Source organism: Macaca thibetana, chromosome 10, assembly GCF_024542745.1.
Source record: "Macaca thibetana thibetana isolate TM-01 chromosome 10, ASM2454274v1, whole genome shotgun sequence".
NCBI lineage: Eukaryota > Metazoa > Chordata > Mammalia > Primates > Cercopithecidae > Macaca > Macaca thibetana.
In genome coordinates, this window is record NC_065587.1 from 36,572,453 (window position 1) to 36,595,664 (window position 23,212).

Consider the following 23,212-nt stretch of genomic DNA (forward strand, 5'->3'; position numbering starts at 1 on the left):
GACAGCCGGCCACACCTTTGCTCTCTGACCTTTGCCCCCCCACAGCCGGCCACACCTTTGCTCTCTGACCTTTGGCTCCCCCCACCCTCCACAGCCGGCCACACCTTTGCTCTCTGACCTTTGCCCCCCCCACAGCCGGCCACACCTTTGCTCTCTGACCTTTGGGGCTTGGAAGCTACCCACCCCCCATGAACCTGGATTACAGATGTGCGGGGGCTCCCCCAGTGCAGAAAACCTGACCCTTGGTCTTCTGTTGACCGTCCTGATCTCTGGGACGGCCGGACATACATCCAAAACTAGGAAGGCAAGAATCCTCAGTGATTCGTAAAATTGCCAGCGGGGCAGGAATTCAGGTTGCCATGGGAAACCCATCTCAGGCTCCTCAGACGGTGGGTGCAGTCAGGGAGCCTTGCCCTGCCACTGAGTAAAGACCAAGTGGCAGCCCTGGCCCGGCGCCTACGGTGATCTCCTGCTGTTCTGCCCCCACAGGCTCCAGCTCACTGTGTCCAGTTCCTGCTCCTCTCTGGCCTAGCTGGGACCATCCCCTGCCTCCAGCACAAGCTTCTTCCGGAAGCACAGGCTTGACCAGGCTCAGCCCCATCCAGACCCCAGGACCTGCCCTGGACAGCTGGGACCTGCCTCCACCATGCACAGGGCCTCAGGCTGTTCCAACCCGCGGCTCCCCAAGCCCCTCCCGCGCAGGCAGCCGGCCGGTCCAGCAGTTAGAGCAGACCTGGCCTTCAGATCTCAGCCTTCCAGCAGAGGAGATCCCTATGGGCAGCGGGCGAGCCCGGCTCACTCCCTCCTCCTGAGTCCTCGGCCCGCCTGCCCGTAGAGGGGACCTCTGAGCTCTGGACCCGGGCCCAGGACTTCTGCAAGTCAAAGAATCTCTGAGACTTTCAGAGAAAACGCCTCGGGGAGGGGGGTCGCTCGGACCCCCCACGGGGAAGGTTGACGGGGATCTCACGCCGGGCACAGGGCGGGAGCAGGTGCCGGGAAGGTCATCCTGGAGGAGGAGGCGGAGGCCGGTCATCCCTGCCGCGTCCGGGGCGGGCTCCCCTCAGCTGCGGGTCTGTTCTGGGGCCTCGGCGCCGCCCCTCGCTACCCGAGAAGCCGCGCCATCGCCCCTTTAAGAAGGGTCCCCTTCTCCGGCCGGCGCGGAGCCCCCAGGGGCCGCAGGCGGGGGTTGCGGGGAGAGGCTGCGCAGCTGTTATCCGGGGGTGGGCTGGGCCGGGGGCTGAGGGGCGGGGGGGCCGGGGGCCGGGACGCGGAGGGGGCGGGGCCGAGGCTGCAGCGCGCGGGGAGCAGGCGGGGCGGCGGCGGGGGCCGAGCGCGGGGCACCCGGAGGCCTCCTGTATAGGCGGGCACCATGGGCTCCTGCTCCGGCCGCTGCGCGCTCATCGTCCTCTGCACTTTTCAGCTGGTGAGTGGCGACCCCTCTGCGGGCCTCCTGGAGCTCCGGGTGCCCGACCCACGGCGGCTGCGGGGTCCCGGCGAGTCCCTCCGCTCCTGGGCCCATTCGCTGGGTCCCGCGACAGCTCCGACGCGGACGCCTCGGACCCCAGGCTGCTGCGGCCGAAGGTGGTGTCGCCTGCGCGGCGTGGGGAACCGCGGCGCCCGGTCCCGTCCCCGGTGGGCGCGCGCGGGGGGCGGCCGCGAGTCCGGAGCGACGGGGACAGGTGCCGGGGAGCGGGTGGCTGGGCGGGCGGGACGGAAGCCTTCGGGCGGGGCCGCCTGGACCCCATCGCCGGGAGAGGCGTGTGCGCCCCCGGGCGCGCGTGTCTCTATCTGTACGAGCGTGTCCCGCAGCCGGCCCCGGGCGCCGAGTGAGCGGCCAAGTTCGGATTCTGAGAGCCGGGTGGGGCGATGACGGAGGCTGTGCCTGCGAGTTTGCGAGTGTGGGGGGCGGGGGGTGAGAGCGTCCTGCCCACCCGCGAGCCTGCCGACCCTGCCCGCCCCCGCTGCCCCCCATTCCGCCCGGCGTGGAGCGGTGCGGGGGCGAGAAGGGGCTGGAGCCCGTGCCCGGGGCGCAGCGCGGGCGTCTTCTGTGTCGGGATTGGCCGGGGCTCCCTCGGCCAAGTTTCCATTCTGCCCCGAGTCCGAAGCTCCCTGGGACGCCTGGGAGGCGAATTCTCTCCCGGAGCCCGCTGTCCTCGGGGGAGGGGGGAGGGGGCTGAACAAAGGCCTCGCAGTCCGGGCTCGGGAGGCTGCTTTGCTTCGATGCTAATGGGCCCTGGGTCTCGCGTCTTAAAAAGGAAACGATGCTTTGTGGGCTGCGGAGCGCAGCTGGACTGCGCGCCCCCCTCCTCCTCCTGGAGTTAGTAGGGCCAGAAGGGGCAGTTTCAGAGTTCTGAGCCGCAAAACCCTCGGAGTCCGTGGCTGTGCAGCTTGGGTGTCCCGTCCTCGGCTTAGGGGCACAGGCTTGCGGGCGGACCTGGGGACGGCCGAGGAGGCATCGTGTCCTTCCTCCTTCCTCCAGGAAGGAAGGAGCTTCCGGAGCTTTCCTGGGAGGCTCGCTAGGGCTGCGGAGATAACCTGAGGCCCTGCAACAGGCTTGGGGGCCCAAGGACCATCTCAGGCCTTGAAAGAGTTGGTATCTTTCTGTGAGTGACTCCTCAGTGGCAGGAGTCCCTTAGGAGACTGGGTGGGGAGGGGCTGGAAGTGGGAATGGGGAGGGCAAGGGTGGTCCACTCGAAGACTCGAATGCCCGTCGGTTGACCACATGAAGGACAGGCACCAGCCTGGCTGGTACCCCAGTTTGGAGCCTGGCCAGTGGCAGCTGGTGGTGTTTGGGTGTCAGAAAGCGAGGCTGTTTTGGGGGACACTGGTGACCTTGGTTTCCATCTGTTGAAGGTGGTGTGAGAATGTGCTGGGGTTGATGGTGCTGGGGTTTGGGCAGGAGAAATGGATGCTCCAGTGTCAGGTGCAGAGTGAGGCACGACTGTGCTGGTCGGATGTGACCTCGGGGCGCAGAGGGGCAGGTGGAGTTGTGTCCCTGTTTCATCTCTGCGGTGGACGGTAGACAGATGCAGGGCGCACACGCAGGCCCTCGGAAATTTGGTTGCAGCCAAGGGGGAAAGAGTCACCCTGGCTTGAGGGCCACAGGCTTCCCCCGCAGACTTGGGGACTCTCCAGGGATTGGGCAGAGTCGTGTCCCCTCAGGCCAGCCTCTAGGGTCACTGCTGAATCGCAGCAGGGAGCTGTCAAAGGCCTTTTGTCCTGGCCAGGTTGGCAATCTGGCAGCCCACTGTGCCTCCTCTGCCTTGGGCAAGAAGAGTCCTTGACCACAGCTCTAGTCACTGCATGCGGGTGGGGGACCTGGGAGGATGGGGGTGGGTTGGGTAGCCCCCCTCTTTTTTTTTTTGACAAGTTTGAGAATTTTGTGTTACCAAGCTTCAGGTCAAAGGGCCCAGGTATCTTCTGGGAGCCTTTCTCCCCAAAGATCAGTGTGAACTTTGCCAGCTCTGAGCAGGGCTGTGCCGCGTCCGATTCCCAGGCTCTGCCCTGCTGCATTGAGGAGACCCCAGGAGCCAAAGGCTCAGGAAGGGGTTTGGGGCTGGGTACTGGCAGGGCCACCAGGGTCACCCACTTCCATGGTGGCATGAGACTCACTGCTCACGCATGTGGCCACATGTCACGGAGCCCTGAGCCTCTGGGAACCTTGGCTTCGAGATGAAGACGACGCTCCCTGCCGCTCTGTGCTACAGGGTCTCCATTCCGGAGCCTGACCTGAGGCTGCTCCTCAGGCTGAGACCCCTTAGCCCATATGTGCAGCTCATCCCAGCTGCCAGCCCAGACCTCACAGGACTGTGCCCTGTGTAGGCGAAGTGGGCCAGGGCAAGAACTGCCCCCCTTGGGGGGTTCACATGCCTTCCCCCCGGGGCTCCGGTAGGGCAGACATCCCTCCTCATAGGTTAGCGTCCTCTGGGCAGGATGGGGAGGCCTGGGACTAAGAGTTTAATTTTTTTTTTTTTTTTTTTTTGAGACGGAGTCTCGCTCTGTCGCCCAGGCTGGAGTGCAGTGGCGCGATCTCGGCTCACTGCAAGCTCCGCCTCCCGGGTTCACGCCATTCTCCTGCCTCAGCCTCCCGAGTAGCTGGGACTACAGGCGCCCACAACCGCGCCCGGCTAATTTTTTGTATTTTTAGTAGAGACGGGGTTTCACCGTGGTCTCGATCTCCTGACCTTGTGATCCGCCCGCCTCGGCCTCCCAAAGTGCTGGGATTACAGGCGTGAGCCACCGCGCCCGGCCCTTTTTTTTTTTTGAGACGGAGTCTCTCTCTGTTGCCCAGGCTGGAGTGCAGTGGCGAGATCTTGGCTCACTGCAAGCTCCGCCTCCTGGGTTCATGCCATTCTCCTGCCTCAGCCTCCCGAGTAGCTGGGACTACAGGCGCCCACCACCACACCTGGCTAATTTTTTGTATTTTCGGTAGAGACGGGGTTTCACCGTGTTAGCCAGGATGGTCTCGATCTCCTGACCTCGTGATCCACCCGCCTTGGCCTCCCAAAGTGCTGGGATTACAGGCGTGAGCCACCGCGCCCGGCCAAGAGTTTAATCTTAACTCTGTGTCTAGAGTAGATACTGTCAGCCAGCTCTGCCTGCAAGGCGTGTGAGCGTGCACATGTGTCCTGTCCCAGGTGGCACCCGTTACAGTGCAGGCCCTTCACGCCCCCCCTCTCTTCCTCCGCCCCCCACCACCTGCCTCCAGATCTTTGCTGGAGCCTGTCCCTCCACCTGGTGCCCCTCCCCATGGCAACACCCAAGTCACTGGAGCCTGGTGAAATTGCACCCACCTGGACCTGGCCAGAGCCTCCTCTGCCCATGAGTGTGGGACCATCCAGTCTCTGAGCCCTCCGTGGCCAAGGCTTCACACACGGCCTCTCCGTAGAGACTGTCCATGGGGGCCACTGAGAACTCAGGCTGAGCCCCCAAGCCCAGGACACTGCCCAGGGTTGGGGCTCTCTGTGGCCTCTGCCCTCCAGTACCAGGATCTTTTCCCAATATGTACGCAATTGAGAATCTCCTATGAGCCGGCCTCCCCGGGCTCTGGGGCCCTACCACAACACAGACAGCTGGGCCCTGCCCTTAGGGAAAGCATGCCCTCCATGCCAGGCAGTGCCCAGGCTGGCGGCATCTGCAGAGACAGGCAGACCCTGCCCTCCATGAGCCCCCACCGATGATTGACGTGAGCAAAGCAGCACATAGGTCATCGCGTGATTGCGCCGGGCAGACGTGGGCAGGCGTGGACAGAGGCTGCGGTGCTGTGGGGAGTGGGATGGGGTTGAGGTGCTGGTGGTGGGTGGGCATGGCACGGGCACAGACCCTGAGTCCTGAGTGAGGTGGGAGCTTGGCTGTCCCAGGAGTTGAGAAGATGCCGCCTGTGATGTGGGTGGCGCAAGGGCAGCAGGGGTAGAAGTGAGAGGTCAGAAGGACGGGGCCGCATGACCTGAGTGAAGGGCTCCGGCTGTATCTCAAGGGGATGTGGGGAGAGATGGGTGACGGGGCTGTGGGCGCCCCATCCTGCGGGGGAACAGGCATCCGCAGTGGAGAGTCGGCTGGATGGAGGCAGCTTACAGCCCCCTAGGCCTCTGCTGCTGTCTCTGTCCTCTGCTGGGGGGCGGCCAGGTGGCTGGGGTGCCTTTGGCAATTCACGCGCTTAGCGAGGCCTCGAGACACGAGCCCTGCCCCAGGTCTTTGTCGGGTGGGTTCTCCTGCAGAAGGTATCGGGTGCAGCGGGCACTTGCTGGGCCTTTTATTCCCAGGAGGTGGAGGTGAGTCTTGAGGCCCTTCGTGGCCAGTGGTGTTTTCCGTGCCGTTTCAGGCCTGCTCGGTTTGCCTGACGCGCTCTGTTTACTGTCTTCGTTGATAGGTGACTGTTAAGACCTGTTGGTGTCTCAGCTGTGACTCCAGTGTGAAACTGTCTGTGACGCCCCCTTCACAGAGCCCTGGGGACGCCACGCAGGGGAAGGACCCTGGGCCCCCCACCCCCATGGGTGCCCTGGGCAACTTCTCTGTCCTTCTTGACCCGCCTTGCACGGAAGCTCAGGGAGGAGAGTTGTGGGTCTGGTTCTGACCCAGGCGCCCCCAGCACCCCGGGTTCCCGGACAGGAGAACAGGGCTGAGGAGAAGGCCTCTCCAAGGTGGCGGTGGTCAGGCCATCTGAGGCCATGTGAGGCCTAGTGTTGGGTCCACCCCCAAGCAGGGCTGTTGGAGCTGTCATTTCCCAAGGGGCTGCCCCTCCCCGGGGTCGCAGCAGGTGTGGTGGTCTCCCTCAGGAGACAAGGCACTGTGGGAGTGCTGGGCAGCAGGGCGGGGTGGGGTCTCATTGGAGGAGGCTGTCTTGTGGGTTTCAGTGATTCTGCGAGTCCGTTATAGCCTCCATGCGCTGTGCCTGCCCGTCCTCTTCATCAGGAGCCTTTGCTGGCAGCAAGGGCTGGGGGATGGAGCTGGGTGAGGTTGGCCGTGCCTAAGATGGCCCAGGACAGACAGGAGGACATGGGTGAGCAGGGAGGCCCTGGGCCCCACCTTCGACCAGCACAGCCTGAAGAGCTCGATGTCCGTGGACGGAGGACGGAGGATGGAGGCAGGGTGGGGAAGAGGCCACACCTGGGAGGCCAGGGGCTTTGTCCGGGTGCCAAGCCTTGACCCTGGAGAACCCCCGCAACCAAGAAGCCGGTCTGGAAGCTCCATGGGAGTGGGACCTGGGCTGCTTTCAGGAGGGGCCAGCCTGGGGTCTCAGGGTGATGCCTCACACCCCATCCTCCTGGTGTGGCAGGAGGACGACGCAGGGAGCTGGATCTGCCCGGCTGGTGAGTTTGGGCAGCAGCTTGCTCAGTCTGTCCCCTCAGGCTGTGAGGCCAGCAGTCCCGGCACCACTGAGCGCCCCCCATCAAACTCCAGGGTTCAGTGACCCTGCGTTCCAGGCCCAGAGCTGACCCAGGCAGGGGTCCTAGCTTGAGGGGGCTCTGGTTGTGGGGAAGTCCGGAGATCACAGAAAGAACAACTTCCCTTCGAGGGCTGCGAGGCATCTGCGGACTGCAGGACTGGGAGGGGCCGGCAGGGAAGCTCTGAGGCCATCTGTGCAGACGTGGCCTCTGCCTTTCTGTCCCCGCTCTGCCTGTCCCCACCACATGTCGTCTGACCCGTCTGCGTCCCAGGCAGGCCCTCTGGCTGCCTGGAGTCACTGTCCTCACGTGACAGCACCTGGCTTGTCAAAATTGGACATTTCCAGTCTTCCCCGCCCCCTGGCAGACCACGCCGCCGTGGGCGCATCTGTGGACAGCATCCCCTTCCTGTGGAGGACACAGGGGCAGATTCCCAGGACTCGGAGTGCGTGGAGGGCCTGTGGACGGGCACTGGGGCCTCCTCGGAGGGTCACGTGGGTGTGGGTGAGACCAGCTCTGAGGCTGCACACAGGGACTCTGCACACGTGAGCTGCTACAGCCACAGCAGCCGGCAGCAGCTGGCACTTCATTCTGCCGGGCACGGTTATGAGGCTGGACCTACATCCAGCTATGGAGGCACCAGCGTTTCACAGACGAGTAGCCCGAGGTGCGGAGTGAGTGAAGCCCAGCACTCGTGGGTTCCGGGCACCTGAAGCTGCCTCGGGCTGCCTCCTGGACAACCTGTGTCCTGCCTTGGGGCCTGCTCTGCCTTCGTCTGCGGCCCCTCCCGTCCCCCGAAGCCTGAGTCAGTGATTCCGTCTCTGACTGTTCCCACTGAGCACAATGGAGCTTGGTCCCTGCCTGGGAGGAGCTCAGTGGGATGGACGGGGAGGACAGACAAGTCCCCTGCACCCTGCCTCCTGGCTGACATCTGGTAGTGGAAGAGTGGGGTCAGGGAAGGACCCCCAGCTGGCCTGTGTCAGGTCGTTGGCCCCAGGGAGTCCCTGACCAGTCCTGACAGCGAACACCCCTTTTTGGGGATCAGCGGTCGCCTGGGGAGGCAGGTACAGATCCTCAGGGTGATGGGAGGGCTCCGCCCCTGTCCAGGCCACGGCCCAGCCTCTCCAGGGGCTGGTGGGTTACTGGACGGATGGCCCGAGCTAGCTTCCCAGGGCGCAGAGAGCCATGGCAGCTCGGGAGGGTGGTTTCCGCCTGGTTCGGGAAGGGGCAGCCTGGGGCAGCCCGGAGACCCTGGTCGGCTGGGGGCCTTGGCTTGTCGCTGGGGATGTGGGGCCTTGTTTGCTGCTGTGAAATCAGGAAGATTCCGAATCTTATCAGCAGGGGGCGCTAGAGCCAAGGAGGTCCTAAAAGCGTCTGCTTGTCCCGCCGGGACAGGCAGGGACAGGTTTGCTGTGCGCTGCTGTCTGTGGGGAGCCTGTGAGCTGGAATGGGGGTCTGGTCTGGGCTGTTGGGGGAGAACAGAACGGGCCTGGGACCGTCTCTAAAACGTAGCTCAGATCCCGCCGTTCTCTGCCAAAGCCTCCGTGGCCGCCCGTCCTGCTGAGTGATGTGGTGAAGGCCCTGCAAAGTGGCCTCCGCTGTGGCCAGCACCACCCCACGCGGGGCGTTGGGCAGGTGCCGGCCTTGGGTGAGCGGCCCCAGTGCGGCGTGCACGCCCCCTGCTCTGACACCTTCTGGGAGCCGCCTTGCTGTCCAGGGCCTGTCCTCTCCCTGTCCGTGAGCCTCTGTGTCCTTTGTACCTGGGACCCCGGTAGGCCCGTCGGGACCTGCCTGAAGCCTGCTGACCCAAGCTCCCGCGCCTTCTCACCCTTTCTCCGTGGCTGGGTGGAAGGCGGCTTCGGGGCTGGCCCCTGCCTTCCTGTGGTTTTGGGGAGCCAGCTTCTGCCTTCCTGTCATTTGGGGTGGCCCCTGCCTTCTTATAATTTGGGGGGACTGGCCCCTCCCTTCCAGTGATTTTGGGGGGCCAGGCCTTGCCTTCCTGTCATGGGGGGCTTCCTATAGTTCCTATAGTTTTAGGGGGCTGGCCACTGCCTTCCTGTGGTTTCGGGGGGCTGGCTCTTGCCATCCTGTCGTTTCAGGGGGCTGTTGGTCTTCAGGCTTCACATCTGGCATCCATGACACGAGAGAGGGAGGGGGCGAAGTGTGGGTCTCTAAGCCCCGGGGCCTCACTGTCCTGAGCTCCAAGCCTGGTGGGGGACCAGGCCACAGCTGTGGGGGAGACGTGGTCCCTGTGGGTATCTGTGGGGTGCACTGGCTCCCGTGGCCCAAGGGGTCCCAAAGAGGTGGCTGCTGGGAGGGCAGGAACTGGGGGTCAAGGTTAGGAGAGTGGAGTCCCCTGGCCCCTGAGTGAGCTCAGCTTCCCTGTGTGGCTTCTCACCAGCGGCCACCCCACAGATGAGGGTGTGGCTTTGAGCAATTTGTGTTGGAAAAGGGTTTTCCAAGGAACCACCTGCCATGACAGACCTCTGCGGCCTCCACTCTCGCTGGAGATGATTTGCTGAAGAATGAGGCGGCTCCACAGGGAGGCCAGGCTAGCTGGACCCTCTCTCTTGCCTCAGTGTCCTGGGGGCCATACTCCCACCTCCTCCCTCCAAGGCCACTAGCCTCTGCTGCCTGAGGGAGGCTCCCAGGCTCCTTGCCAGTGGTCAACCTCCCGCCCCGCTCCCCAGTCTCCTGCCTGGCTCCCCAACCCCCGAGCCTCCCACCTGGCTCCCCAGACCATCACTTGCCAGATCTTGCTCCCTGCAACCCATGGACCAGTTGGTGTCCTCACAGTACCCCGCTCCTGGCGTTTATTGAGCACCTGCTCTGTGCTGGGCTCCGTACCTGCCCAGCTTTCTCACTGGAGCCACACTACAGCTGGAGGGCCAGGGCCGGGTGAAAGCTGCCGTGGGCAGAATTGGACTCACTGTGAGGCAGGACCAGTGGGTGGGTGCAGTCTTGTAGCCCCCACATCCTGGGCCAGGTCACGGGGCCCAGATCCACAGCCTTGCTGCCTGTGTGCACACCCTGCCCAGGTCCTGTTCTCCAGGGTGGTTTCGGGAAGGGGCTCTGGTCGTCCTTGCTTGAAAGGTAAACCAAGCTGAATTCCTCCCGTCGTGAGCTTGGCCTACGTGCAGAAATGGCAAAAGCAGATAACCTGAAGGACACCACTGTGGGTCAGGGGTTGGGACGAAATGGAGTCAGGCTAGGCCTCCTTTTCCCTGCGGCATGACCATGGGGCAGATCCACAACGGCCCACCCTGCCCGCTGTGCCCCAGGCACGGTTTGAGGAGCTGTACCAGGCAGGGATGGAGGCTGCCCCTAGAGCCTGGGCCGCCCACCACCCGGCATCCCCGGTGCCCTCCCGGCTTGGCCCTGTTCTTGGTTCAGCCCATCCAGCCTCCACTTCCCCCACCGTGAGGAGGTGCCCAGGCCCTCTAGAACTCTCCCCTGCCTCAGGGCTCAACCTCTCTGGGTGCCCTTCCCATCCCACCCCCCAGGCCAGAGGCCCGGAGGCCACTCATGGCATCTCAGCCCCTCCAGTGCCTGCGGTGAAATCCACAGAGTGCAGCCATGGCACTCACCCCAGCCGCGCTGCTGTCGCTTGTCACTGCCTTTCCAGCACACGCCAGTCCCTTCCGGTCCTCCCTGGATGCACCGTGGCTGTCCTGAGCATGGTGCAGCTCTGGCCCCTGGGTGGCTGGGATGGGAGGCTGGGGTGGGGATGGGTGACTGGGATGGGAATGGGGTGAGGGATAGGGAGGCTGGGGTGAGGGATAGGGAGGCTGGGGTGGCGGTGGGGTGGGGGGTGGGATGACTGGGATGGGGGATGGGGTGGGGTGGGGGATGGGGTGACTGGGGTGGGGGATGGGGTGGGGTGGGTGGGGTGGGGGGGTGGGGTGACTGGGGTGGGTGGGGTGGGGATGGGGGGTGGGGTGGGGGGGGGGGGGGGGGGTGGGATGACTGGGATGGGGGATGGGGTGGGGAGGGGGCGGCTGGGTGGGGGTGGGGTGGCGGATGGGGTGACTGGGATGGGGGATGGGGTGGGGATGGGGGGGCTGGGCTGGGGGTGGGGGTGGGGTGGTGGGTGGGATGACTGGGATGGGGGATGGGGTGGGGGTGGGGTGGGATGACTGGGATGGGGATGGGGTGGGGGATGGGATGACTGGGATGGGGGATGGGGTGGGGATGGGGGGCGGCTGGGGTGGGGGTGGGGTGGTGGGTGGGATGACTGGGATGGGGGATGGGGGTGGGGTGGGATGACTGGGATGGGGATGGGGTGGGGGATGGGATGACTGGGATGGGGGATGGGGTGGGGATGGGGCGGCTGGGGTGGGGGGGGGGTGGGGTGGTGGGTGGGATGACTGGGATGGGGGATGGGGTGGGGGGTGGGGGTGGGTGGGGTGGGGATGGGGCGGCTGGGGCTGGGGGGGGGGGGTGGGGTGGGGTGGGATGACTGGGATGGGGATGGGGTGGGGGATGGGATGACTGGGATGGGGGATGGGGTGGGGATGGGGCGGCTGGGGTGGGGGTGGGGTGAGTTCTGCAGCATCTTCTGTTCTCTGGCGTGTGCTTCACCAGCACGTGGGAAGGAGCTGGTGACGGGTGGGGCCGAGTGCGCCATTCCCTGCAGTTAGCGCCCTGGTCATGGCTTTGCTCAGGTTTTCTTGGTTTCCTAAATATAAAATACCCACTTTATATTCCTCAGGCGCTTTTCCCTCCCCCGTCGTTGGTTCCCTCTCGGCCCTGTGGGGAGGGCCAGTTCCACAGAGTCCTGTAATGTCCTGAAGTGGAGGGGAGACCGCCTGCCTGCCAGAGAGCGGCCTCGCCAGCGCTGTCCCCAAGGCCGAGATGCAGGTGGCAGGCTGGGGCCTCGGCGTCCGGTACCCCTATGGATCCGCGTCAGTCCCTCCCGGCCATCTGACCCCCACGAGTGGTGTTTTCTGGGCCGTCTGTGTGTCTGTCACCTGGCCCTACGATTCGTGATTTAGAACAGCCCCCGGTGTTCCCGTTCTCCAGATGAGGAAACCGGGGACGGAGGGGATGGGGCCTACTCAAGGGAGGAACGCTTGCCCAGGGATGCGTGGGGATGGGCGGGGATGTGCGGGGACACACGGGGGCGGGGGGGGACACACGGGGACGCGCGGGGACACATGGGACGGGCTGGGACACAGGGGCGGGCGGGGACACATGGGGGCGGGGACAAGCGGGGACATGTGGGGACGCATGGGGACGGGTGGGGACACACAGGGGCCTGTCAGGCTGATTTGGGGATTTTTCTTGGAAGAGCCAAGCACACAGTAGATGCCCAGTGCCTGCTCTGGACAGGTCATGGAGCAGGAGTTAGGGCCCCGGTGTCCCTCGTCAAACAAAGGTGTGGTGGGCGGGTCTGGGGAGGAAGTCCTGGCTGAGTGCCCGTCACCTTGGCCCGGGCACTGGTTGGCGGGCCTGGGGCCTCCCTCAGGTCCACCCTTCACAGCGACCGCCCTGCCCCTAGGTCACCGCCCTGGAGAGGCAGGTGTTTGACTTCCTGGGCTACCAGTGGGTGCCCATCCTGGCCAACTTCGCCCACATCGTCGTCATCATCCTGGGACTCTTTGGCACCATCCAGTACCGGCCGCGCTATGTGGTGGTGGTGAGTCTTGGGCCCGGACCCCTTTATGGGCAGGTGGGTTGGGGTGACCAGGATGGCGGCTCCCGTGGCACCATCCTGCCCTATTTTCCTGGACACCATTGAACACCCCACAAACGCCAACCCAGACCCCTGGGTTCAGACCTCTTTGCTGCTGTACATCTAGAATTCTGGTTCGGACGGAGGGGCTTTTCCGGCGCTGCTTGTAGGAGCAGCTGCACGTACTGGGGAGCCCCAGGCACTGAAGGCCTTCACAAACTCATCCCCTCAGTAGCCAGGGATATGGGTGCTGCCGTGATCCCTGCTTTACAGATAGGAAAACAGGAACAAAATCACTGCCTCAAGCCCAGGGTGGGACGTGGACCCCAGCAGACCCCTGGCCATACTGTCCTTGCTGCATCCTCTGGAGAAGCTGGAAGAATGTTCAGAAAAATGTCCCTGCTCAGTCAGCGTTTTCATTCAGTGCAGAACCAAGTAATCGGTCCAGACCAGTGGTTTGCGGTGACTTTTCCTGTAGAGGGCAGATGGTAAATACCTCAGGCGCTGTGGCCCGTGCAGTTCCAGCGCAAAAGCAGCTGGGCTGTGTGTGCACAAACGGGCGTGGCTATGTCCACACAACTTTATTTACAAAGCAGCTGGGCTGTGTGTGCACAAATGGGCGTGGCTGTGTCCACACAACTTTATTTACAAAAGCAGCTGGGCTGTGTGTGCACAAATGTGTGTGGCTGTGTCCACACAGCTTTATTTACAAAATCAGCTGGGCTGTGTGTGCACAAATGAGCGTGGCTGTGTCCACACAACTTTATTTACAAAAGCAGCTGGGCTGTGTGTGCACAAATGAGCGTGGCTGTGTCCACACAGCTTTATTTACAAAATCAGCTGGGCTGTGTGTGCACAAATGAGCGTGGCTGTGTCCACACAACTTTATTTACAAAGCAGCTGGGCTGTGTGTGCACAAATGGGCGTGGCTGTGTCCACACAACTTTATTTACAAAATCAGCTGGGCTGTGTGTGCACAAATGAGCGTGGCTGTGTCCACACAACTTTATTTACAAAGCAGCTGGGCTGTGTGTGCACAAATGGGCGTGGCTGTGTCCACACAACTTTATTTACAAAAGCAGCTGGGCTGTGTGTGCACAAACGGGCGTGGCTGTGTGTGTCCACACAACTTTATTTACAAAAGCAGCTGGGCTGTGTGTGCACAATGGGCGTGGGCGTGGCTGTGTCCACACAACTTTATTTACAAAAGCAGCTGGGCTGTGTGTGCACAAATGGGCGTGGCTGTGTCCACACAACTTTATTTACAAAGCAGCTGGGCTGTGTGTGCACAAATGGGCGTGGCTGTGTCCACACAACTTTATTTACAAAATCAGCTGGGCTGTGTGTGCACAAATGAGCGTGGCTGTGTCCACACAACTTTATTTACAAAGCAGCTGGGCTGTGTGTGCACAAACGGGCGTGGCTGTGTCCACACAACTTTATTTACAAAAGCAGCTGGGCTGTGTGTGCACAAACGGGCGTGGCTGTGTCCACACAACTTTATTTACAAAAGCAGCTGGGCTGTGTGTGCACAAACGGGCGTGGCTGTGTCCACACAACTTTATTTACAAAGCAGCTGGGCTGTGTGTGCACAAATGAGCGTGGCTGTGTCCACACAACTTTATTTACAAAGCAGCTGGGCTGTGTGTGCACAAATGGGTGTGGCTGTGTCCACACAACTTTATTTACAAAGCAGCTGGGCTGTGTGTGCACAAATGGGCGTGGCTGTGTCCACACAACTTTATTTACAAAAGCAGCTGGGCTGTGTGTGCACAAATGTGTGTGGCTGTGTCCACACAGCTTTATTTACAAAATCAGCTGGGCTGTGTGTGCACAAATGAGCGTGGCTGTGTCTACACAACTTTATTTACAAAAGCAGCTGGGCTGTGTGTGCACAAATGAGCGTGGCTGTGTCCACACAGCTTTATTTACAAAATCAGCTGGGCTGTGTGTGCACAAATGAGCGTGGCTGTGTCCACACAACTTTATTTACAAAGCAGCTGGGCTGTGTGTGCACAAATGGGCGTGGCTGTGTCCACACAACTTTATTTACAAAGCAGCTGGGCTGTGTGTGCACAAATGGGTGTGGCTGTGTCCACACAGCTTTATTTACAAAAGCAACTGGGCTGTGTGTGCACAAATGAGTGTGGCTGTGTCCACACAGCTTTATTTACAAAATCAGCTGGGCTGTGTGTGCACAAATGAGCGTGGCTGTGTCCACACAACTTTATTTACAAAGCAGCTGGGCTGTGTGTGCACAAATGGGCGTGGCTGTGTCCACACAACTTTATTTACAAAAGCAGCTGGGCTGTGTGTGCACAAATGAGCGTGGCTGTGTCCACACAACTTTATTTACAAAAGCAGCTGGGCTGTGTGTGCACAAATGAGTGTGGCTGTGTCCACACAGCTTTATTTACAAAGGCAGCTGGCAGCTCCTTGGGGCACTCTCTTGGGGGTGGCTTTCGGGGTGCTCTGCAGGGGAGGCCTGTGCTGTCCGTGTGCAACGTCTGCCCGGCGAGGTGAGGACAGGCCGTGGCAGCTCAGCTGGAGATGCTCTGTCCGTACGCCGACCTGCGCCGGGGCTCCCTCGAGCTGACTGTCCCACCGCCTCATTCCTGGAGCGCCCACGTGGGAAAGCTCTGAGACCTGTCGCAGGGTGGGCACGGGGGACCCCTTTCTCCACGCTGTGCATCCAGGGACCACCAGACTCGGGAGCAGAGGCCGCCCCTCCTGTGCGATCATGGACCTTCCCCCGGGGGCTAGGTGCGAGCAGGTGTGCCCGGGAGCTGCGTTCAGCTGCCGCCCTGTCCTCCCCTCTCCCTAGTACACGGTGTGGACAGCCATCTGGGTCACCTGGAACATCTTCATCATCTGCTTCTACCTGGAAGTTGGGGGCCTCTCACAGGTGAGTACAGACCAGAAGGCAGTGCGAGGTCCTTCCCCGGGGTCCTGGCCGGGCCCCGTGTAATACCCCCTCTGTTTTCTCTTCATCCATCGTCTGAGGCAGGGGCTGTCTGTGCATGGCTCTGTCCCCAGCACCCGGAACAGCCCTGGTCTGTAGTTGGTGACTCAGTAAAGGTTTGGGGGGAGACCAGTGATTTGATTGGGGAATGAAAGGCGTCTGTGGGTGTTGGCAAGTGAGAGGGCTCCGGCTGGAGAAGAGGAGCCTCAGAGCAGGGCAAATCCTGGCAGAGATGTGCAGGTGAATGGACACCACCCTCCTGGGGCCACGTGGGGTCCTTTGTCCCAGCCCGACCAACCCTCCAGGCTGGTAAAGCCTCGTGCCTCCTGCAATGCAGGGAACCAGGGGAAACGAGGTGGAGGGTCATTGCTGAGCCGACCCTGACTGAGGCTGTTTCAGGCACTTTGCCTGCAGTTCAGAGGTTAGTTCTAAAGCCAGGGTGGGATGGAGTTTTGTCTCCCCCGGGGGCTCTCTGCTTTGGCCGGTGTGGCACAGGTGGGCACTAAGGCAGGTGCCCAGCCAGGCAGATGGGCCCCCGCTTCCCGGAGCCACACCTGGGGCTGCAGCCGGGGAGACTGTCCTGAGGCAGACACACGTCACATGGCAGCTTTGGCCAGAGACACAAGGAAGGGACCCAGTGCCCCTGAGAGCGAGTTCTGGGGTCTGGGCAGGGAGGCCTTCCTGGAGGAGAAGGTGTGTGGGTCGAGGGCAGGCATAGGAGCAGCTGGGAGGGCCTTGGTATTCCTTTCCCCACCACTGCTGGAGCCCTGGGGACAGGGTGCAGTGGGAGGACAGGGGAGGCGGGAGGAGAGGACCTCCCCTTGCCTCTCAGTGGTGGCATGCCCGCAGGCTGCAGTGGGTGAGGCCAGCCACCTCCTGGCGCTAACCAGCCCTGCTCCTGCTCCTCACCCCCAGGACAGCGAGCTACTGACTTTCAGCCTCTCCCAGCATCGCTCCTGGTGGCATGAGCACTGGCCGGGCTGTCTGCACGAGGAGGTGCCGGCAGCTGGCCTCGGGGCCCCCCATGGCCAGGCCCTGGTGTCAGGTGCCATCTGTGCCCTGGAGCCCAGCTCTGTGGAGGCCCTACACAGCGGCCTGCAGATCCTGATTGCGGTGAGCATGGGGTAAGGGGGCCTGGGGTGGGGATGGGTTGATGAGGGAGGAGACACGGAGCTGGGGGCTCATCTCCCTGGGGCGGGGCCAGCTGACCAGGCCTCAGGCCTGTCTCTGCCTTCCTCATCCCCACCCTTGCTGGAGAGGTTAAGGTATCACGGGTGGGCTCCCATGTGGCTGGCACCTCTGCCTCCTCTGCAAACCACCTCCCCCAGGTGGGGCCGACCCAGGCCCTTTCTCAAGTTGAGCGTGGTGTTTGCTGTGGGGAGTGGGAAGGACTCGGATCAGGCCGAGACACCCCGCCTCTGGCTTTCACGGCCCCAAGGAGGAGCGGCAAGCATCTTCCTGACAAACCCATCCATGCGTGTCCAGCCTGTTCCCTCGGCTGCCCCAAGCCCATGCCAGTCATGGGAAGTGGACAGAGCCTGAGGCTGGGCCGGCAAGAAGCCCCTCAGCCTTGTCTGGAACTGGAGTATGCACTTGGCAAAGCTGGCGCCACGTGACCCAGGTCTGACCGGACAGGGATCCCGCGGCCTGGACAGGGACTCTGCGGCCCGGACAGGGATCCCGCCGCCTGGACAGGGATCCCACGGCCCCGGACACAGATTCTGCAGCCTGGACAGGGATTCTGTGCCCCGGGAGGGGCTGAGGAGCAGCTGTTGCTTGTGTGGGAACGGGACTCTGCTGTCCTCTCCGGCCCTGCTCGGTTTGGTGGAGAACAGGGGCTACAGTGCTGCTCCTGGTCTGGCCACGAGGCCCCCTCCCCACTGTACCACCTCCGTGAGCCTAGCAACCTCCCTGTGCCTCAGCTCCCACTTCTATAAAACGCAGATGGTGCCAGTGCCTTCCTCGAAGTGCTCAGAAGAAGGAGGCAAAAGCTGAGACGGGCGTGTGGAGGATGCTTGGTCAGCGTTTCACCTCAGGAGCTCCTGGGGCAGGGCCGATGTGACTGCAGCACGATTGGTGCCATCGCCGGAGGAACTTGTGACTGATCTCAAGGCTCCCTGACTTTCCCTGGTGCACACGCTGGCGTCAATGCAGCACACCAGGTGGACATGGGGCCTCTAGGAGCGAGGATCTGTGGCCAGCAGCTGGCGGTGGAAGCTGAATTCCAAATCGAAGGGGCCCATGGCCTGAGAACACGTGACAGTATGGGTGGCCTCGTGAGCTCCCTGGGCTCCTTCCTGGGCTCTGCTCTGGTCCTGCAGGAATTCAGGCCAGGGAGGTGCTGCCCCGTAGCAAGGGGCTACAGACACACCCTGCCAGTGCTAGTCAGGGCCTGTTTCTGCCACCACAGCCACTCAGCGAGGCACAGGGGGGCCCCAGTTGCCCCCAAAATGTGTGGAACCCAGGTGCATGCGACTGGAGGAGAAAGAGCCAATGTCCCAAGTGTGCACATCAAAGCTCCTGAGATTAGGCTTTGTGAGAAGGCAACAAAAGGAAGCTAGAGGGGAACAAATGAAGATTCTCTCGGACGGGGTGGCTATGGGAGCCGAGGCTGGAGGAGTGGGCGCTACACGTGGCTGGGGAGATGGGGCCTGCTGTTGGCTTTTATCCTGACTCCCAGGGATGGGAATTTCTTTAATAGGATGTGGATCTAAATTCCAGCCAGCTAGTCCTCACTAGGAGCACAGCCCCCCTGCTCTTTGCTTTGGAGGGTCTGGGAGAGGCTGGTGGCTTGGCTGACCCCTGCCCAGCTGTGCTGATGGTAGCAATAGAGAGTCGTCCGACAAGGCCAGGCTCTGGGGGTGAGGCGCAGGGCAGGGTCTGCAGATCCCAGGCCTCCATGCAGCAGGGAGAGTGGAGAGCTTTGGGGTGGACCTGGGGCTGGAGCCAGGAGGATGGGCAGGAGGCGGTGGTGTGAAGGGCGGGGAGCACGGGGGTGTGGGATAGAGGCGGCCTACAGGTCCCCGGGAGGGGGACACTGGCTGGAAGGGGCGTCTTCCAATGGCTCCCCAAGCTCGGCTGCCTGTTCAGCACCACGGCCAGCTCCGTGGTGGGGGCGTCTTGGGCTCCTTTGGAGTAGGGGGGGAAGAGCCATGGAGGTTGCCCACCCTCACCCCTGCTCCCACCCTGGCCATGGCATGGAACCAGAAATGGCCATTTGGGACAGCTTCTTGAGTTTGTCTCAATATCAAGGAGACAGGTCTGCCTGCCTCGTGGTAAGAGAGGTCTCCTGGCTCCTGACTGACCCCTAGAAAGGAGCTGGATTTCCAGGAAAGCAGCTACCAGCTCGCCTGTACCAGATGGGGTGGGGGTCGGGGGGACGGAACCCAAGCATGTCCAGCCCTGGGGCCTGACCTGCATGTCCTGTCTCCTCCCCTGGGACCGGGGCCTTCGCGGAGGGCTGTTGGGCCAGGTCTATGGAGGAAGAAACCAAGACCAGAAGGTGAAGTGAATTTTCGAGGTCACGCGGCTGCTCAGCGGTCGGCCTGAGGTGCAGCCAGGAAGGTGTCCTGCTTCGTTCCGGGGCACCTCCAGTCACAAACCCACTGTGGCCGGCTGCCCCCAACCCCTCCCTTGGTGTCTGTGGCCTGGAGTGACCCTGGCCGGGCCCTCTCGCTCATGCCGTTGGTGTTTCTGGCTGTGGCAACGCTGCCCCCCTTTGCCAGAGCCTTTTTTCCCTCAGTGGCCCTGGATGCAGGTGTCTGCGAGGTGTGTGGGGCTTTGCAGTGGCCTGTCCTCTGCCCTGGACTCCCAGTCCCTCTCCTCTCGCTGCTTGACCCCTGCCCCACAGGCAGCAGCCAGCCCCCAGCTCTGCCTGGAGTTGCCTGCTGGACCCCGAGGCCTCAGCCTGTCTCTCCTGCACTTTGCCGAGCTCAAAACCAGAATCCCAGACGGCTCGCTCCACAGAGGGGGAGGAACTCCTGGTGGCTGTTGGCTGGGGTGGGCTGGGGCCAAAGGCGAGGGGCCCGAGGGGACTCTGGGCTGGGACTGGGCTGGCCTGGGGTTCATCCAGCCTGGGCTTCTGCAGCCTCACCCCACTCCCTGTAGCCCCTCAGGCTGACCTGGTCATCTTCCCCACCCAATATCCATTATCCTCACCCACCTGCCCCCCACCCGGTTGAGTGGGGTGGAGCGGAAGGCAGGGGTGCGGCTGGAACTTGAGAGCTGAGGATGCCCACGGGTCAGCTCTCCCACTCATGTCACAGAGGAGGAACCTGAGGTCTAGGAGAGGCAGGGCCTTGGTGGTCAGGGGTGCTCGGGTGCCTCTGCCTGTATCGCCACGGTGACACCCCGCGGGCTCCCCTGGCCACACTCACCCTCCGCCTGTGGTGTCTTTCAGCTTCTGGGTTTTGTCTGTGGCTGCTACGTGGTCAGCGTGTTTACGGAGGAAGAGGACAGCTGTGAGTACGGGGCCTCTGCAGGCAGCGGGGTGGGAGACTGCTACAGAGGTGGCAACTCTTAGTCTGTCCTGTCTGGGCAAGGAGAGAGACCTCCCCTCTTGGGAGGGACCCCACGCCCAGCAGGGCCTTGCTCACGACTATAGGCCTGAGCAGAAGAGGACTCACTACACACAGGGAAGAGACGAGCAGAGGTCCTGGCCTGGGGGCCCCAGGGTTCAGCTGTCCCCCAGGTCCAAGGGCTCCTGTGCTTCAGGCTAGGCCTGTCCTCATGATCCCCGCAGTGGCCACAGGTAGAAGGTCTGAGCTCAGACCTGCCAAGTCCTGGGCCGCTGCAGCCTCCAGGCAGCTCAGAACCAGGCCCCGCTGGCCGGGACGCTCACATCTGGCCCTCGGTGGCAGCCTGGACCCATCTAGGCAGGGTTTTCATTTTCCCTCTGCTCGCCAGCCCCCATCAGCTTTCCTGTGATTTGCAACACGAGTGGTCCACACTCAGGTGCCCTCGCTGGGCCCCTCATCCTGATGTGGCCTCACAGGAAGACCCTGTGGAGAAGGATAGAGCCGGGTGGGGAAGGGCAGATGCCAAGCAGAGTCTGGGTGTGCCTGGGGGGCCCACGGTTCCTATGGACAGAACTATCCCTGGGGTCAGAATCCAGTTCAAAGCCATCTGTCTCCAGGACCCCAGGGGCCATGGGGTCAGCAGTCCACATGTCAAAGGGCACCCTGCCCTCAGACCAGGACTGATTCCAGAGGCAGGGGACGCCCTCAGAGCCTCCGTCCCCAGCATCCAGCATCCCTCAGCCACTGTGCCGCTGATCCTAAACCATCACTCAGGGCTCAGCCAGCTTCCTGGGAGGAGGTAAACAGCTTCCGCTCTCTGGTTCCATTCAAACATTTTAAGATGGGAACCCCATTTGAACCTGGAGTTCAGAATGCATCGACTTTGTCCAGCAAGCCCCTGTTGCCTGCTGGCTATGCAGACAGTGTCAAGGGAGCCACCGTGACTGAACATGACAGAGGGTGGTGGGAGAGGGCAGAACACAGTGCAGCCCCCGCACAGGCTGGAGGACCCAGGCTGTCCTACCTCTGCTGTCCCCCCAGGCTGTCCCCGCACAGGCCGGAGGACCCGGGCTGTCCTATGCCCCCCGTCCCCCGGCTGTGTCCCCTCTGCTGTCGTGTCAGGACTTGGGGCGTGTCTGTGGCCCAGGGACCCCTTGGGCTTCATTCTGTGATTGGGCCTGTTTTCCGCTCTGCCATCTTTTCCATTGTGTGGGTTTTATTTGGGTCTTGATTTCTTTCAGTTGATTTCATTGGTGGATTTGATCCATTTCCTCTCTACCATGTCAATGAAAAGCCATCCAGCCTCTTGTCCAAGCAGGCGTACTTGTAAGTATGGCCGGCAGAACCTGCTCTGCAGCCAGCCTGGCCAATCTAGCGCTCACAGCAAGAGGCTGCCTTCCTTGGCCTGCCTGTCCGTCCATCCATCCATCCACCCTCACTTTTCTAACATCTGCTTCATGCCAGGCTCTGGGGTGGTACTGGGGCTGCAGAGACCTAGGACCCACTCCCAGCCCAGAAGCTCAGAGCCCAGCAGAGACTGCGCCTGTGGGAGGGGGTTGGGTCCAGGAGTCGGCTCTGAGTCAGGGGCCGCAAGGGTGTCCTGAAGAGCCACTTCCCAGCGGGCGGCATGGGGCTGCCGTAGGGGTCTCTCCGTGGCAGGCAGCTGGGGCCCTGGTTTCCTGTCTGGCAGAACCAGACTTGTTTCTTGAAAGGCAGTGTCCACAGTTCTGCAAACCCCAGACCCTGGGGTGGGGTGCCGGGGCTCCCAGCTGTCCTCCTCTGAAATAGCTTTTGCCACACAGCTTGCCCTGTACACAATCCTAGTTTGGGGCTCAGGATAGGTGGCTGCACTGCCCCTGGGCTGCCCAGGCCCCCAGAGACACCTGATGGCACGCCCCTGGGTAGCCCCTGGCCCTTCTCTCCTAAAAATGAGGGCTGTCATGGCAGGGGCTGTCCGAGGTAGCAGGAGCCCAGCTCCCATGTCACAGAACGGGGGAATAAAGACCCGGGCAGGGGTGGGGTCACACGCAGGCCCTGAGCCAGGGACCCAGGTACACCCCTGGGCGAGCCCCCACTCCACTCCCAGCCCCACAGCCCAGACCCCACTGAGATGTCAGCAAACAAGCACAAGACGCTGACCTGCCCGGCACAGGGAGAGGCAGTGGTGGTTTTCCAGAGCCTCAGCCCCACCTACCTCCTTTCTGCCAAAGGCCTGAAGCCATCACTGCTTGGACTTTGTTCCATTTCAGGTTCTCTAAGGGGAGGAGGTGGCAGCCCCCAGTGGCCGCCCCAGCCCTGCTCCCCCAGGTGCTCTCTGACCTTGTCCCCACAGGCCTGCGTAAGTGAGGAAACAGCTGATCCTGCTCCTGCGGCCTCCAGCCTCAGCAACCAACCAGCGACAATGACAGGAGCCCCCAGGCCTTGGGACGCACCCCCACCCAGCACCCTCCAGGTGGCCGGCAGCACCTGCCCTGGGTTCTAAGTGCTGGACATCAGCCAGGGCGGCAGCCACAGCCGGCTACAACTTCAAGAGAGTTTGTAATTTCCTTTCTCTTAAAAAAAAAAAAAAAGAAAACAAGCAAGCATACAGAAGAAAAGGCAGAGCCCCACATGCCCACCTCCTCCGGCAACGTGGGAGACACAGCTCTGCCCCCAGGCCGTCGTGTCCTCGAGGAGCCCCTCTCTCAGGTGCCCAGCTGGGGCCGCTGGACCCTCGGGCTGCAAGCACCGCTGCTGGGGCGCAGCGAGGCGGGAACGGCACAGCCCCCCAGGAAGTCAATGTGAGCCCCAAGAATGTAAGCCCCGAGACCCGGCAAGCGGCAAGGGCCCCAGTTGAGCATGGAGGGTGCCCAGCCCCAAACTTGTGCCAGAAGAACCCCCAGAGCCGCCAGGAGCTGAGGCTGATGGAGTCCTGGGGTGTGGGCTGGGCTTGACCAAGAACGGCAGAGCCAGGCCCCAAGGCATACCGCAGGGCACGTGGTGGTGACAAGGGCACGTGGTGGTGACAAGGGGGCGGTACCCTTGTAAAGAGGGGTCTTGGGCAAACAGTCCCAAAGGCTCCCCCAGGTATCATCAAGTTGGTAAATAAACAGGAACATGGCCCTCGCCCACCCTCCGGAAGATGCCGAGTTTGGGGGACAGTCTGGTACAATCTCAGGTGGGGCCTGAGGCCTGC

The 23,212-nt window shown here is 62.5% G+C and overlaps 2 protein-coding genes across 2 annotated transcripts in view; one reads left to right on the forward strand and one right to left on the reverse strand.

The window, feature by feature from the left end:
* The window catches only part of ARFGAP1 (ADP ribosylation factor GTPase activating protein 1), a 37,008-nt gene extending 34,704 nt beyond the window's left edge, over positions 1-2,304 (reverse strand). The window contains exon 1 of the mRNA XM_050746474.1: positions 2,299-2,304. The gene's annotated coding sequence lies outside the window, so the exon portion shown is untranslated. The remainder of the gene's footprint in view (positions 1-2,298) is intronic.
* NKAIN4 (sodium/potassium transporting ATPase interacting 4) lies at positions 1,277-23,145 on the forward strand. Its single transcript, XM_050746486.1, has 7 exons — positions 1,277-1,423; positions 12,385-12,522; positions 15,383-15,463; positions 16,436-16,633; positions 19,920-19,980; positions 21,279-21,363; positions 22,370-23,145. Exons 1-7 carry the CDS (start codon positions 1,370-1,372, stop codon positions 22,377-22,379), a joined length of 627 nt encoding a protein of 208 aa, XP_050602443.1. The 5' UTR covers positions 1,277-1,369; the 3' UTR covers positions 22,380-23,145.
* The last annotated feature ends 67 nt before the right edge of the window (positions 23,146-23,212 follow it).

Coding starts and splice junctions, on each gene's coding strand:
- NKAIN4 (XM_050746486.1), top strand. CDS start 1,370: ATGGGCTCCTGCTCCGGCCGCTGCGCGCTCATCGTCCTCTGCACTTTT. Junction 12,523..15,382: donor GGCCGCGCTATGTGGTGGTG/GTGAGTCTTGGG, acceptor CCCTCTCCCTAG/TACACGGTGTGGACAGCCAT. Junction 16,634..19,919: donor GCCTGCAGATCCTGATTGCG/GTGAGCATGGGG, acceptor GGTGTCTTTCAG/CTTCTGGGTTTTGTCTGTGG.